We start from the raw sequence: 13,211 nt of genomic DNA on the forward strand, positions 1-13,211 counted from the left end.
TAGTCCAGTGCACATAAGTGAAGCTAAACTGTAGAGTTCTTTGGAGTTTTTACCCCGAAGGTCCTTACTTAGGATGGAAAAAGGGTTAGGAGGATGCAGCTCTTAAGCACATATTAGCTAGTGTAGATGGAGCATTTTAAAATTTTTCAACGACATTCACATTTCAAATGACCTTTTTTGTTGACTTTTTTTTTTTTTCTGTAGGATATAAAAATAAGGTGTGTTATCCTGAATTGAAGTCTAAACCTGAAGGCTGTTGAATAACGTGATTTCTTATTTATACCTCTCTGTTGTGTTGTGGTTATGTTCAACTCTATCACTATTCTTTTGCTGTCTCCTGTATTTTAATTAAAGCAGTCCTGAGATGTTTTATTAACTGTCCAAACATTTTGTTCTTTCGACTATGCAGCAAAGCTATTTAAACAATTAAAGAAAATATTTTTTTCAATGTTTGTCACTTCTAATTTCTAATACAATTGTGCTTCTGTTACAGCAGGAGTAGATTTGATAACAGATGGTAAAACTGCAAAACTGTCTCCGCTTCATTAGCGCCCCTGGCAGGTCTTCCTATATAAGGTAAGTTACAGCAGAGAGGGATATTTAACAATATACCCTTCACAGTTTCCAGTAAGATTTTAGACTAGTTTTAAGTGTATCATGAAGGCAGTGAATGTAGTAGCCAGAATGTCCATTGATCACTTCTGTGTTGGTTATTAAAACCAGAACTAAAGCATATGTGCTGTAAAAGGCTCTGATCTAGCAAAGACCTGTTCAAGTGCTTTTCCAAGTTAAATTTATCCTGGCAATAGTTTAATTGAGATCACTTTCCTTTAATGGTGATAACGCATTTTTATTAAAAAGTAATCAAGTGTAAGTGATCAATCTCCATTTAAAATAAAATAATGTTTATGTTAAAATATTGATGAAAAGGCAGCCTTCAGAGATTTTAAGAATGCTTGTATTTCCATGGCACGACTGAAAGGTGACAGATTGATAGCCCTGGGAAATGTAGGTCTTTTCAAAACAAATTATGTGATGTGTCTTCACACTGACTTTGGAGCTTTCTTTGCAGCATGGCAGAACTGCTCAGACTCTGGGGTGAAAAAGTCCTCTCTAATTCTGCATATCATCTACTCTGCATGTCACCTCCTACTTTTCTGTGCATTTTGCCCGTTTCTTCTCCATAGGGGCTGCATAGAGATCCCTAAATTATTGTGCATGGCTCACCCTGGAGTCCAACGCATGAGGACAGCATATGGTTATTTCCTAACAGGAACTGGCTTCCAACAGGTGACTGAAAATAAAAGACCAGTCTTGTCATATGCCAACGTTAGACCATCTCTGATAATGCCACTACATACATCTGTTTTCTGCTATTGGTCTTGCTGAATTCAGTAGCCCAGAATTACCACAGAGGAACAGCCTCTTACTTCCACATTATTGGGAAATGCTGCTTTGCCATCATCCCAGGATATTGGTTTGTGAACTCTTCATGCTGTGCAAATTGGATCAACTTCACTAACTGCCTGGATTATGCAGCTTTGTGAAGTGGGGAGGGCTCCTGAGCAGAGACAGATGAAAATTTGAAATTGTGCAGTTGGAGGAGAATATTAAGTTTGAAATTTCACATTCTAAGCAAAAACCAGTAACCACTAGATTATTGCATCCAGGGAACTGTTTTGACACTACAAATATTTCCTGGTTTTATCTGAGTATGTTTCTGAAAACAGCTTATATTCAGTACGTATTTGGCAAGTACATTTAAAGGACTTTTCCTATTAGAAAATTATGGGCATCAAGAAGGCATTGATATAAGGTAGTTGCCAACAGTACTAAGGCAGTTTTGGGTACAGGCAGAGACAACACTGTAGGCACTGGGAAATTTTAATATGCATTTTAAAAAATTACAACTGCAGGGTTAGTGTTTTGGGAATTCTAAATTTGAGCTCACATGGTGACACCCTTTCATGCGTCTGCCCTCAGAAGCGAAGATGTAGGAAGTGACTGCTAGATTTCCTTGAGGCAGGAGTGATGGAGAAGGTGGTGATGGAGAAGCCTTGCTGTCCTTGCACTGGCCACCACAGCTCAAGCACTTACTGCATCTTTGGAAGGATCACAGCCTTGGGTGACCTTCTGCTGCAGTCCAGGTTGGTTTGGAAAACACTACATCTGAGTATAGCGTAAAGCCTTCCCTTAGATGCTGTCAACTTGCTGTTTTTATAGTACAAGCATTTAGAGGTGTCACAGAAATTATAACTCTATTGTGCTAGCTACTGTAATAAACATATAGTAAGGGAGAGAGGAGAAAATGCAAAACAAGTAACCTGAGAAATTTTGTTTTTCTATTTTGAAGATGACATACTAAGATTAAACATCTTGTATGATTTCACACACAGCAAAATTCATAGAAAATGAAAGGGGCTGAAGCATACCCAAATGATGTGTCGTACTGAGCTAATAAAACGTGGTGTTTGTGTGCTTGTGACACTGCAAATGATCATTTGCTGAGCTATAGGTGTGTGACCTGCCTTTGCACTATTGGCATGCTGCAGGTGCTCCTCCTGAGAGGATTCTTCAGAGCTAACATAGGGAAGTGAGTAGGAGTTAGGTCAGATCTTCTAACAAATGCTCACTCTATAAACTGCATTAATTCAGTTGCTTGCAATCATTTGTCCAAATCTCAGGTTTGAGGGCTTTTTTAGGGTGTTTTGTTTTTTTTTTTTTTTTTTGCTTTCTAGTAAATTTCCACCATGTAGGTCTGTGTACACATCTGAGGATGTGGGAATGTTCTGAATGAATGTTCAAAAACACCTAGTAAGAACCAAGGCTTACCCTGCTGTCTTAACCAGGATATCCTTCGAAAACAGTAAATGCACAGCTTTAGGAGTTCTTACAGCTGCTGGTACTATGTGCATGAAGATAAATTCGTGATTTGGAGTTGAAGATGCTATAGAATTTTTACTGAAGTTCACACTTTTTATTTGCCTGTAGTCCATGCCACTGACACAGTGAAAACTGAGCTTTGCTTAGCAGAGCAGGTTCTCCAAAAGATGCTTTCTTTAGAACAGTGAATGCACTTTTGCACTATTGATTTCCTGCTGTTTAGACATAACTAACATTTTAAGTAATCTATACAGTTTTGAAATTTACATTAGGTGTTTTAATAAAATCACTAGCACCTCAGGGACTTCTTGGTAAGATAGACAGTGAACTCCCATCAACTGAATACTAAACAACAGAACACTAAATTTCAATATCGCTTAAGCAAAATTCTGACCTAAACTGATCTGCTACTGCCCCAAAACCAGAAAACTAAACACCACCCCACAGGAATTGCCTCAGTCCAGGTACTGGTTGAGCTATCACAGCACAGTCAGGTTGTTCCTGGTTTGTCCTTACAAGTGCTTTACTGAAAAACCCTGAGTTAAAATCAGCTCTGCATTATGCGGGACACATTCCCGAGAAGTGCTAAGACGTACTGTCACTAGATTTCTTGCAGAACTCCACACTAGAAGCGAAGGGGAGATCCATGCTAAAAAGGGAAACGGGAATAGCACAATGTGGCTGAGATCATGTTGTGGTGTTTTTAGAGTAGAGATCAAAGGCTGCTGTGAAGGCAAGCCCTTTTGCATTGCGTGTTGTGGCAATTACACAATTGTCCTTGTCCTGAAAAATTTTACCTGAAATAGATCTGCATGGGTCTCTGGTTGGATCCCACTAAAATCAGCAATAGTTGGGATTGTGGCTCTACAAGGTGGGGTGGGATTTTAATGAAGGTCTGTTAGCTTCTTGCCTGTGTCCTTTTTTGCTCTAGGACGTGACCTCCCTTCTGCTTGAGGTTGTAGGTGCTCAGCATTTTAGAGATTTCTTCCTGTTCGTTGTGTTTTGAAGTCTGTTATCAAGCCTGAAGCATTCTGCCTGAAGGTTTTAATTTAATTAATAACTGGATAAATCACAAAACTGGTCCCCACCATCTATACGTGTCAATTGATCCGGTGTAATGAAGACTGCAAGAAGCCCAAACTGAAAAACAGAACAGGGGTATTGGAATGAATTTTCAAGGGAAATCTGCAGCTAAATTTCTTACGTATGTTAAATGATAAGCAACCCGAGCTGACCAGATCTTTCTGTATTTAAGAATATGTTTTTTTGAGGGCAAACTGGGCAGCAATAGGAACTCTGCTGCAGTTGAAACAAGTAGTTGTTAAGTAACTGTTGATGTATCTCTGTGTACATTTAATTTTTCTGTGAATGGGTAGACGATCAAGGAAATTCAGAAAAGATGATCAATTTGTTTTGGTTGTGCAGATGAAAATGTATGTTTTAACTTGGATTTGCCTCTAAAAATTGTAAGACTCGGTAACAATAGGTTTTGCCTTTGCTATTTAAAGCCAAATAATCCATTTTATTGCTTCTTAAAAGGGACATTCTCTTCCAGGTTTTCAAGTAAAAAGCCAGTATGATATTTTAACCTATTTCTCGTAGTCACAACACCTCAGTGGTCCTGACCCAAGATTTTTCGAAGTAAATCTAGCAGTGCTGAGATTTACTGCTGCTCCTGAAGTATCAACATAATTACGTAAGTGTGTGCCAGCAGTGTGTGCCTGTGTTGGTAGCTCATGTGCAGCACACACATCACTGGCTGTCTGAGTGCACTGAAACCCGAGATTTATTGCATTTACAAAAGGCCATTACAATGCAATTTTAACTTACTGTCATTAAAGGGTCTTACATCATAAGCAATCACTGCAAAAAGCCTTGGCCCGCGATTTATTCATAATTTTTACTGCATGATTTATTAGCACTTCTGTAACATTTTATAAATCTTATCAGAAAGAAATTAAAATCAGTTAGGGCCTGGTCTTTTCACCCTTACCCGTGTTGGGTGGTACCTTGTTCTCAGCCTGAGGGAAGCAGGGATATTCCTGGAGTAAGCTATCACTACAGGAGTAGGAGTGAAGATAGCAAAATCTGGTTACTTAGTGAGCACAGGAGAGAGATGTAAAAATTATTCTAGAAATGACAGCATTTGGTTTATATTCCAGGGGGAGGAGGTGGCTCTCCATGGATTCATATATTTCTCTGATTTCATCCGATCCTACTGCTTCTGTGTACCATTTGGAGTGAATCACATATTTATGTAATTCAATATTCAGCAGAGAAAGCCAAGCCAGCCTTCTAAATTGTTCTTTCCTCAGATCAAATTCAGCATATAGTAACTGAGAAGCTAATTGTAAGACAATTGCAAAGAACTCAAAATGGCTTTTCTATTAGTCTTATACTCCAAGAATGCACTGAAATTTCATAAAATCAAGCTTATACAAAATGAAAACTCAGTTTTGCCATCTATATTTGCATGAGAAAGACTTACTCACTTGATTATCAATTAGGGCCCAATTTTCCAATCTGAATACCCCTGCTTGCCCTTTTTATTACGAAACACAGCACTTGGATATGATTTAGTTGAACATTAATTGAAGTCATGTGGTTTAAAGGGGGATGTATTCTATAGTCCTTTGCAGTAAAAAATGCCAATAAGATCATGATGAGCTTTGTTAGTATTAGAGCTCTATGTTTTGATGCAGTGTGCTGGAGATGCTCATGTCTTTAAAGGATTATGAAAACATGTATTTGAGTATGTATGCTCCTAATAAATTGCTAAGATCTATTGCACTTCAGTGCTTTGGAATGGAAATATGCACCGTGTCTATTAAAAAAAGCAGTACACAGCAATTAATTTGTTATCCTGAACCATACTGCAGGAAAATTCATTTCTATCCTTGAAGTTGGTGGTAATTTTGGCACTGAGCTTCCATAACAGTAAGGCTGGGCCCTCTGTTGCTGATTTGTTAACATCTCTCCTTATGTTAAGAGAAAGGCAGTATGTATAGACTTTACTAAAGTACTACCATAAATATACACAGATCAGTCACGTATTTTTACAAATAAGAAAGACAAATACCGTCAAACAGTAGACCGCACAGCAGAAGGGAAGAAGAAGATGGAAAAATGGTTTTCCTAGGTATAGTCTAATATATCCCATTTTTGTGAGCAGTTCTAAAATAGAAACATTATAATTGATCCACAGATCTTTTTATCCTTTGTCTCTTGATAGACCAACAGAGAATACCAGGATTTTGTTGCCTTTTTTTGCCCTAACCAAAACCAAAATAGCAAATGTCAGGAGAAGGGCAAAGAAAATAACTGAAGGCACATAGGGATGGATTAAAGAGAGAAGGGACCAAACATTTTTTCTGAACCCAGCCACTAAATTCACATTGATTTCAGTGGCACCACGGTTACTTTTGCAGAAATATTTTGGGGTGGTTTAATTTTGAAGTCCTTCCTCATATGGAAATCCCACTCAGCATCGTAGGAGGTGGCAGCAATAGGAAGGCATATATATGTGTATGCATATGATGGTATGATCCATACAATCACAGCCTTGGCTAAATCAAGTAAATTTTGTAACCTAGAAACATTAAAATTAAGTGAGATTAAAAAAAAATTAAATTAAAATGGCAACAGATGCTGTTCTTTTTTAAGGCTTTGGAATAATAGAAATAAAATTGGAAATAGGCAAATAGATTTTAAAAAAATGTCCTTGAATCAAAACTGTTAAGTCTGTACTAGGCAGCCATGGATTTGTCAGGTGGGTAACATCATCTCTCTCATCTCCCTGTGAGATCGTGACTTCAAAGAGATTGTAAGATTTTCTGGGCAGCATCATATCTTCCTGTGTGCTTCTGAACAGCTCAAACTGGTGAAGTCATGATTCTGCACGGCTGTTCTGATATTTTTAATTTTGTGTGTGTGTAGTAGTTTAAAAACGTATTACTTCTGAAGTCGGACAGACAATTCCCAGGAGTTACTTGCGTACCTGCTCCCACCCTAACCAATCTGATAGGGACTGCATGTGGGACTTGGTGTGAGCAGTGAGCACTTTCTAACTGGCATTGCCAAGGTTTCTTTGGTCAGGATGCAGAGAAGACTACCATGTTCACTAATGGGTTATATAAGGATTTGCAGTAACATGTTCCTTGATGGGAGAAAATAGGAATAAAATGGAATTTTAGGAACTGTATTAATAATGGATGATAGAATGGTAGTTAATAGATGTCTGTAATTCCATTATACTACAAGTGCAAGGGAAACCTCATTTGATGTGGAAAGATTCTCATTTTTCCAGAGCTATAATGCAGCGTACAGTTAAAATTAGGCTGTCTCGTTAATTGTCAAAGTATATGGTGAGAATTCCTGCAGCCAGCTTCTGTGCAGGATTAGATATGCCTCTGCAGGAGAGACCTTCCAGAAAGGCTCAAGGTGGGAGAGCAGCTCCACCAGGGTGCTTTGAAGCTATCCCTGAGGAGGGTGGAAGAAAGTGAGTGGGGCAGGTCTTGTCCCCTCTCTCCCTGTCTGCTCATGCTTGGTGGCAGTTCCCAGACCACTCTCCGTGAAGTGCTCCTGTGCCAAGCGTGTCCTGCATCACACATCTGTGGAATAAGCTCCTCTTGTTAAGGATGAGGAGCATCTGTTCCCACTCCCTGATACCTGCCTCAATTCCTGAGCTAAGCCATGCTGGTCAGGGGTAAGGAACAAGCAGAATTGCCCCAGCCTCTAATCCTCAAGACAGTATGGTTATTCAGGAACTAGGATCCCGTAAGCCTTTTTATACTTGTGAGTTGTACTTTATATAGGGAAAAATCAGTTTAAATGAACACAGCAAGGCTGAAATGCTCTTGAACATATAAAAGAAAGATGGAAGAAATCCCTGGGGGAATACCTTTTTCTTATCTTTACCACTATCCTTTTCCCTGTCTCGTTCTTAGTGTCAGAAACTCGTCCTTCAAAAGTCACCCACTGAGGAAACCAGATTCTTCTGCAGGATGTGAAAGGAAAACATGAGGGAAGGGTGAGTGAGAGTTTTGCTTTTCCTCTTAAAGATCAAAGTGGTACAGCATATTCCAGGATTACAAGTCAAGCTGTTGAGGACTTTCCATAGGACCCCCACCAGGCTTTTATTTAAAAACACTAAGAATGTTTATTTGGAAGGACTACAAAAGGGTCCTGAGGGTTCATTAATAAAGCTTAACTGTCCAATTTGAATGTGAGCAGTAGCGCAGAATCTCAGCTGAAAGCTCCTCGTTCCCAAACACTGAGTAACCCAAGGAATGTGAATTAACACAAACACAACCTTATCCTGCTGTGGAGGAGGAGGAGGAGGAGGAAGGGGAATAAATATGCTAGATACCTGCAGGCCAAACTCCTCAGGAAGTCAGTGGGAGCTTTACTAGTGGAAGAACAGCATGACCAGACATAAATATAAAGGAGAAAGGATGCCAAGAAAATATTTTTCACACGTTTGTGTACTGAGGGACCTATGAAGTCTAGTAAGTACAGAGGGCAGGATCTCTACTACAGTGTAACTCTCTTCTGCTTTAGTGTACCTCTGTAGCTTTCTGGGTGACTCTATTTCCCCCTTTGTGCCTACTTACGAAAAATAAATCTACAAAGTTGTCTGATGATGCAAAAAAGACAGTTCCAATGAGCTTCAAAGAAACATCTCACCAGTTCAGGTGTGTGCAGTGACATTTAGCTGTCTGGACAGATGCTTTTGACAATCCTCCTGAATCCCTGGATCTTTTCCACCACCTTGTCTGTTACTCTGTTCAGACCTCCAGTTACCAGACTTTGCCTCTATATGCAAATGTGGATTCTTTAAGTTAAGGAGAAGTGTAATACCCGTTTATCTTACTAGGAGAGGTGTCTAAGGCAATCAGTCATTTGAAACAAGCTATCTTTTCTTATTACAGATATAGAAGATGATGCAACTTTTGAAGTGTTTCTTCTTTTTAGCTACATTATTTAAGAAATTAGAGTGCAGAAAAGTAGAAATTAATTAAAATCAGCCACTATTGTTTTAACAAGCAACTGTTGACTGTGTTGCACCTAAAGACAAATGATTAGTGACTGGGAGCTTTGCTTAATCCAAGTAAGTTAAGAAATAAACAAAATTTGCAGAGTTAGCTGATTTTGCCTGACATACACAAGTGCACTTCCAGTCTTCCCTGGCTGTCTACAGTGAGATCAGAAGTAATTTAGTATGAGTCAGGTGCAGGTGAAGCAAAACAGTCAAATGTACTTGTATTTGCAAGCAGTGTCCATCAAGATCCTCTAAGAATGGCTGGATTTGAGTAAATGCTGAGCTTTTCATAGACAGTTCCTAAACATTCACTGATCTAGCGTACCAGACACAGTCCAGAGAATCTTGCTTTATACAGATATGCAGATTTTCATTTAATCTTAATATTCAGAGACTGTATTCCTTTTACTTGCCCAAGTGTAACACTATGATGGTTATGTAAACTGATGCTTACATTGACATGTTATTTTGACATGCATTGTAGTGCCATATGTAAACATCAAACATGTATAATAGCCGCCCTTAGTACGGGTCCCAGCTCCATTTAGAAAGAGAAAATTTTGTGATTTTTTTGACAAAATGGCAATGTGAATTTAGATTTTTGCACAACTGAATTGCAGTTTGTAACTGAAAGTAGCATACGTAATTACAAGTGGGGTAACAGCGGATTTATTGCCTTACTCTACCAATGATTGCCTTAATATACCATTCACTGCTTCATCATGTTATCAGTTATTTTACTATAAATTGGCTATTGTGAGCTTGAGGTCTTTTTGCAATGTCTTTGTTAGGTTACAGGAGAATAAACCAAACTCCCATTTCTTTTTACATCCATAACCATAACATATTGCTTTTATTAGGAAATGTTAAGTGTCTTATAATGTCTTCTTAATGGACAGTGTGTGCATGTGCTGATGAGGAAAGCCATCTTCCTTCATGCAAAATATTAATGCATGTGGCCTACGTCTCCATAGATACAAGTTAAAGAATCATATTTAACCCACAAAATATTCAGTGTACTCATATTTATCTAGTTTTAACAATCCTTTAAGGAAAGAACAAGTTAGAGATAAATCAGGAGTTGAATTCTAACAGGTATGCACAAGTGATTGTAAATAAATCATCCACTCCAAAAAAAAAAAAAACCCACCAACAAACCCAAATCACTTTATAAAACACCTATTCCTAAATGAAAATACCCTTAGAGAATTCACATTCTCACAGAATTCCTGCCCGTGCATCACAAAGACTCTTAATATTGGTTATAAATTTTTGTCCTTCACCTAAAATATCATAATGCCTTCAAGCAAAAGGGTGTTTTAACCTCTGTATTCTTTTCACTGAGACAACATTATCCATTTGGCTTTTGAACCATTTCCCAAAATCTTGAACAAGCACATTACTTTCACTTGAAATGTGTTTTACCAACAGATTCCTGGGTACCAGAGAGATCTGCTATTCAGATCGCCGGCTAACACTGGGCTTGATTAATGGAAACCAAGCATTTTGCAGGATACCCTCCAGCCTTGCCTTTCCCTTTCCATGTTCCCTTGGAAGAAATCAGGGATTTGAAAGCAACAATACAACAGCATCATCTTCTCATCTTGTGGTAAATATTTTATTATTCCTTTATCCCCCATGCTGTTTAAAGGAATTCATTTAAAATATGAACTCCTTTGTTCAGGGAGGAAGTCTCCAAACAGTATTCAAACAAGAAGCTTTAGAAATGCAGAAAGCTATAACTCCAGGCTCTGCTCCAGCTTTCCCCATTCATTGTTTGCAGACCTGGTGTCTCCCTGCTGGAGGTCTCTGCTCAGACCCAAAGTCTCTGGCAGCTGCTATTCCACCACCCATTCATACATGGCCAGCTCCCCTCTCCCTGCTCCCTGCATTTCCACTTCTCTTTCCTCCATCCATCCAATTTTCTCCCTAATCTGATCTCACTCCTTTGATCCTTCTCAGGAACACTGACCACCCTCCCCCAGCAAAGCACCACTCATCCCTACTGAGGGCTGGCAGCAATTAAGCTGTAACAAAGCTACATTTAAGAGTAAAGCCTATGCCAACCAATTTCTTTATGAAGGCACTATGCTCCATCTGTTTCCCTAGTTATCAAATTGACTGTCTTGGGAGTTAATCCTGCTGCTGTTCCTGAACTAAATCTTTTCAGTACTTTTGATTTCAGGAGCAGAACTGGGCCCTAATTAATGTAATTACCCTCATAGCATGAGGAGATGCCTACTTAAAGGAGTCGGATGACTGTTACAGACCATTTTTATCCACACCTATGCTGTGAACTGCACCAGTGTGCATTCCCTTTCCAAAACAACCGCAGGCACCAGGAGGGGAGGAGTTGTCCTTCAGTAGCAGGCAAGAAACCTGTCAAACACAGTGTCCCTTTACCTGAATGAAACCTTTTCCTATGATTAATACTTTGCATTTCCCACAAGGGAAGAAGACACAGAGTGAGCAGCTGAATTACCCATTTTCAGAGAAGCAAGTTCATAAATATTTAACTTGGTATGTATGAGAAAAGAGAAAGGCACTGACTCCAGTCCAGGCTGAAACTCTCCAAATCCCCTGGTACCCCTGGGACTGCCTGCTCCCATAATCCTTTCTCCATCTCGTGAAGGGGAGAGAGCCATTAGCTTGTAAGAGGGCTGGACAAGGTGTCTCTCTTTACTGGGGGATGTCTGACTGTAAAGATCTGTGCATAGAGAGAAACTACCTGGTGTAATGGAGGCCTCTCTGGCCCATGAATGGGACCCTGCCCCAGGCTGTTTTAGGAGTTTTAGGAGCCTGTTAGAAAAGAAGGGTCTCTGGAGGCCCACATGATGAGGGCATCAGGTCTTGGTGTCTACTTGTCCCCAATGCACAGGGCCTTCTTGAGTTGGGTTACATTGCCACAGACCCTGCATGATTCTTGTATGGCCACACACATGGATGGCTGCTCTGCTCTGACAGTGGAGAGAACCCTGGTGATGCTGGGTGGAAGTGGGACTGCAGGAAGGTTTGAGTGTTTTGACGAGGGTGCTGATTGCATAGCTTACCCTTGCATATCTGGAGGAGTAGGGATCCTCAAAGAGTGCCCAGATGCGGGGCTGCCACCGTCTCCAGAAGCCCCCAGACCTGCCATCTGGGGAGTCACTAAGTGCTAGGCGTTTTGTCATCTCCAGCTCATCTTCACCATCACCAGAGTCTCCGGTGCCATCTATGTCTCCGTCCTCAGCACTGCTATCCAGGGGCGCCCCACCAAAGCTGTCCAGAGCCTCTTCAGCGTCGCGGTGCTGCCGGTAGGTCATCCAACAGCAGGGCTCCACATCGGTCTCATCGATGCCCCAGAAGGCCAGCTCCTCCTCATACAGGGGCCCGCACACGTCCGCGGGGCAGTGCAGCTTGCCAGTGCGGTAGTAATTCAGGATGTGGGCAAAGACGCCCGGGTGCCGGTCAAAGAAAAACTCATCCGTGCGGGGGTCATAGTCAAAGTGGCTGTGGGCATCGGGCTCAGCGATCCAGGCCAGCCGCGTGCCGGGCAGGGTGCGCAGGGTGCTGCGGTAAGTCTGGTGCCTAGTCCCTCCCACGTTGATCACAATGCGGTCGCTCTCGTCGCCCTGGCCCATCTCGTCTCTTATTAGGCATGTCGCAGACTCATCCAAGCAAGCACGGCAGGCAGCAAGCCCGTCAGGGGACGGCTGCTCGGCGGCAGTCGGTGCCTAAGCCGAGCCCCGCTCCGGGCCCGCGGGGGCGAGGGGCCCCGGCCAGCCCCGCTCCCCCGGGGCCGCTCCGAGGCGATGCCGGTGGCGGTGGCTCCCGGCGCTGCGCCGCCTCCGTCTGGAGTCAGACGCTCGGGGTCCGCGGCAGCTGCAGCCGCGGCGGAGGGGCAGGGGCAGGGGGGGCCATGCTCCGCGAGCGCGGGCGCTGCGGTGCCGGAGGGGGAGGGCCTTTCCCTGGTTGGACGTGGCCAAAAGCACAAGGAAAAAAAAAAAAGGGGAAAAAAAAAAAAGGGGGGGGGGGGGGTGGAAGAAAAATCACGGCACCGGCGCTGCCCACAGGTGCGCGGAGCTGCGGGGCGCCGGTGCTGGTTGCAGCCCCCGCGGGGAACGCGGGGCTGTGCCCGCGCCCCTCCCGGCGGTGCGGGGCGGGGGGCGCCGCCGGTGCTGAAGGGACAGCGCCGCGCTCCCGCCGCCTCCGCCCCTGCCTGCGCCCGGCCGGCCCGGGTCGAGCGCTGCCGGTGCGGGCGGCGGGACCCGCGGCGCTGCCGCTGCTCCTCCCGCTGCTCCTCCCGCTG

The 13,211-nt window shown here is 42.3% G+C and overlaps 1 protein-coding gene across 6 annotated transcripts in view; it reads right to left on the reverse strand.

The window, feature by feature from the left end:
- The window catches only part of KCNC1 (potassium voltage-gated channel subfamily C member 1), a 125,264-nt gene extending 112,184 nt beyond the window's left edge, over positions 1-13,080 (reverse strand). For 2 of the 6 annotated variants that reach the window (XM_032113601.1, XM_032113607.1), the window contains exon 1: positions 11,974-13,076. In XM_032113601.1, coding sequence (XP_031969492.1) covers positions 11,974-12,543 — 570 coding nt within the window. In that variant the 5' untranslated portion in view covers positions 12,544-13,076. Of the gene's footprint in view, positions 1-11,973 lie in introns of all 6 variants that reach the window. The other 4 variants (XM_032113604.1, XM_032113603.1, XM_032113606.1 and 1 more) reach the window with 3 other exon arrangements.
- Positions 13,081-13,211: the final 131 nt, after the last annotated feature.

Source organism: Corvus moneduloides, chromosome 6 (assembly GCF_009650955.1).
Source record: "Corvus moneduloides isolate bCorMon1 chromosome 6, bCorMon1.pri, whole genome shotgun sequence".
In the NCBI taxonomy this organism is placed as follows: Eukaryota; Metazoa; Chordata; class Aves; order Passeriformes; family Corvidae; genus Corvus; species Corvus moneduloides.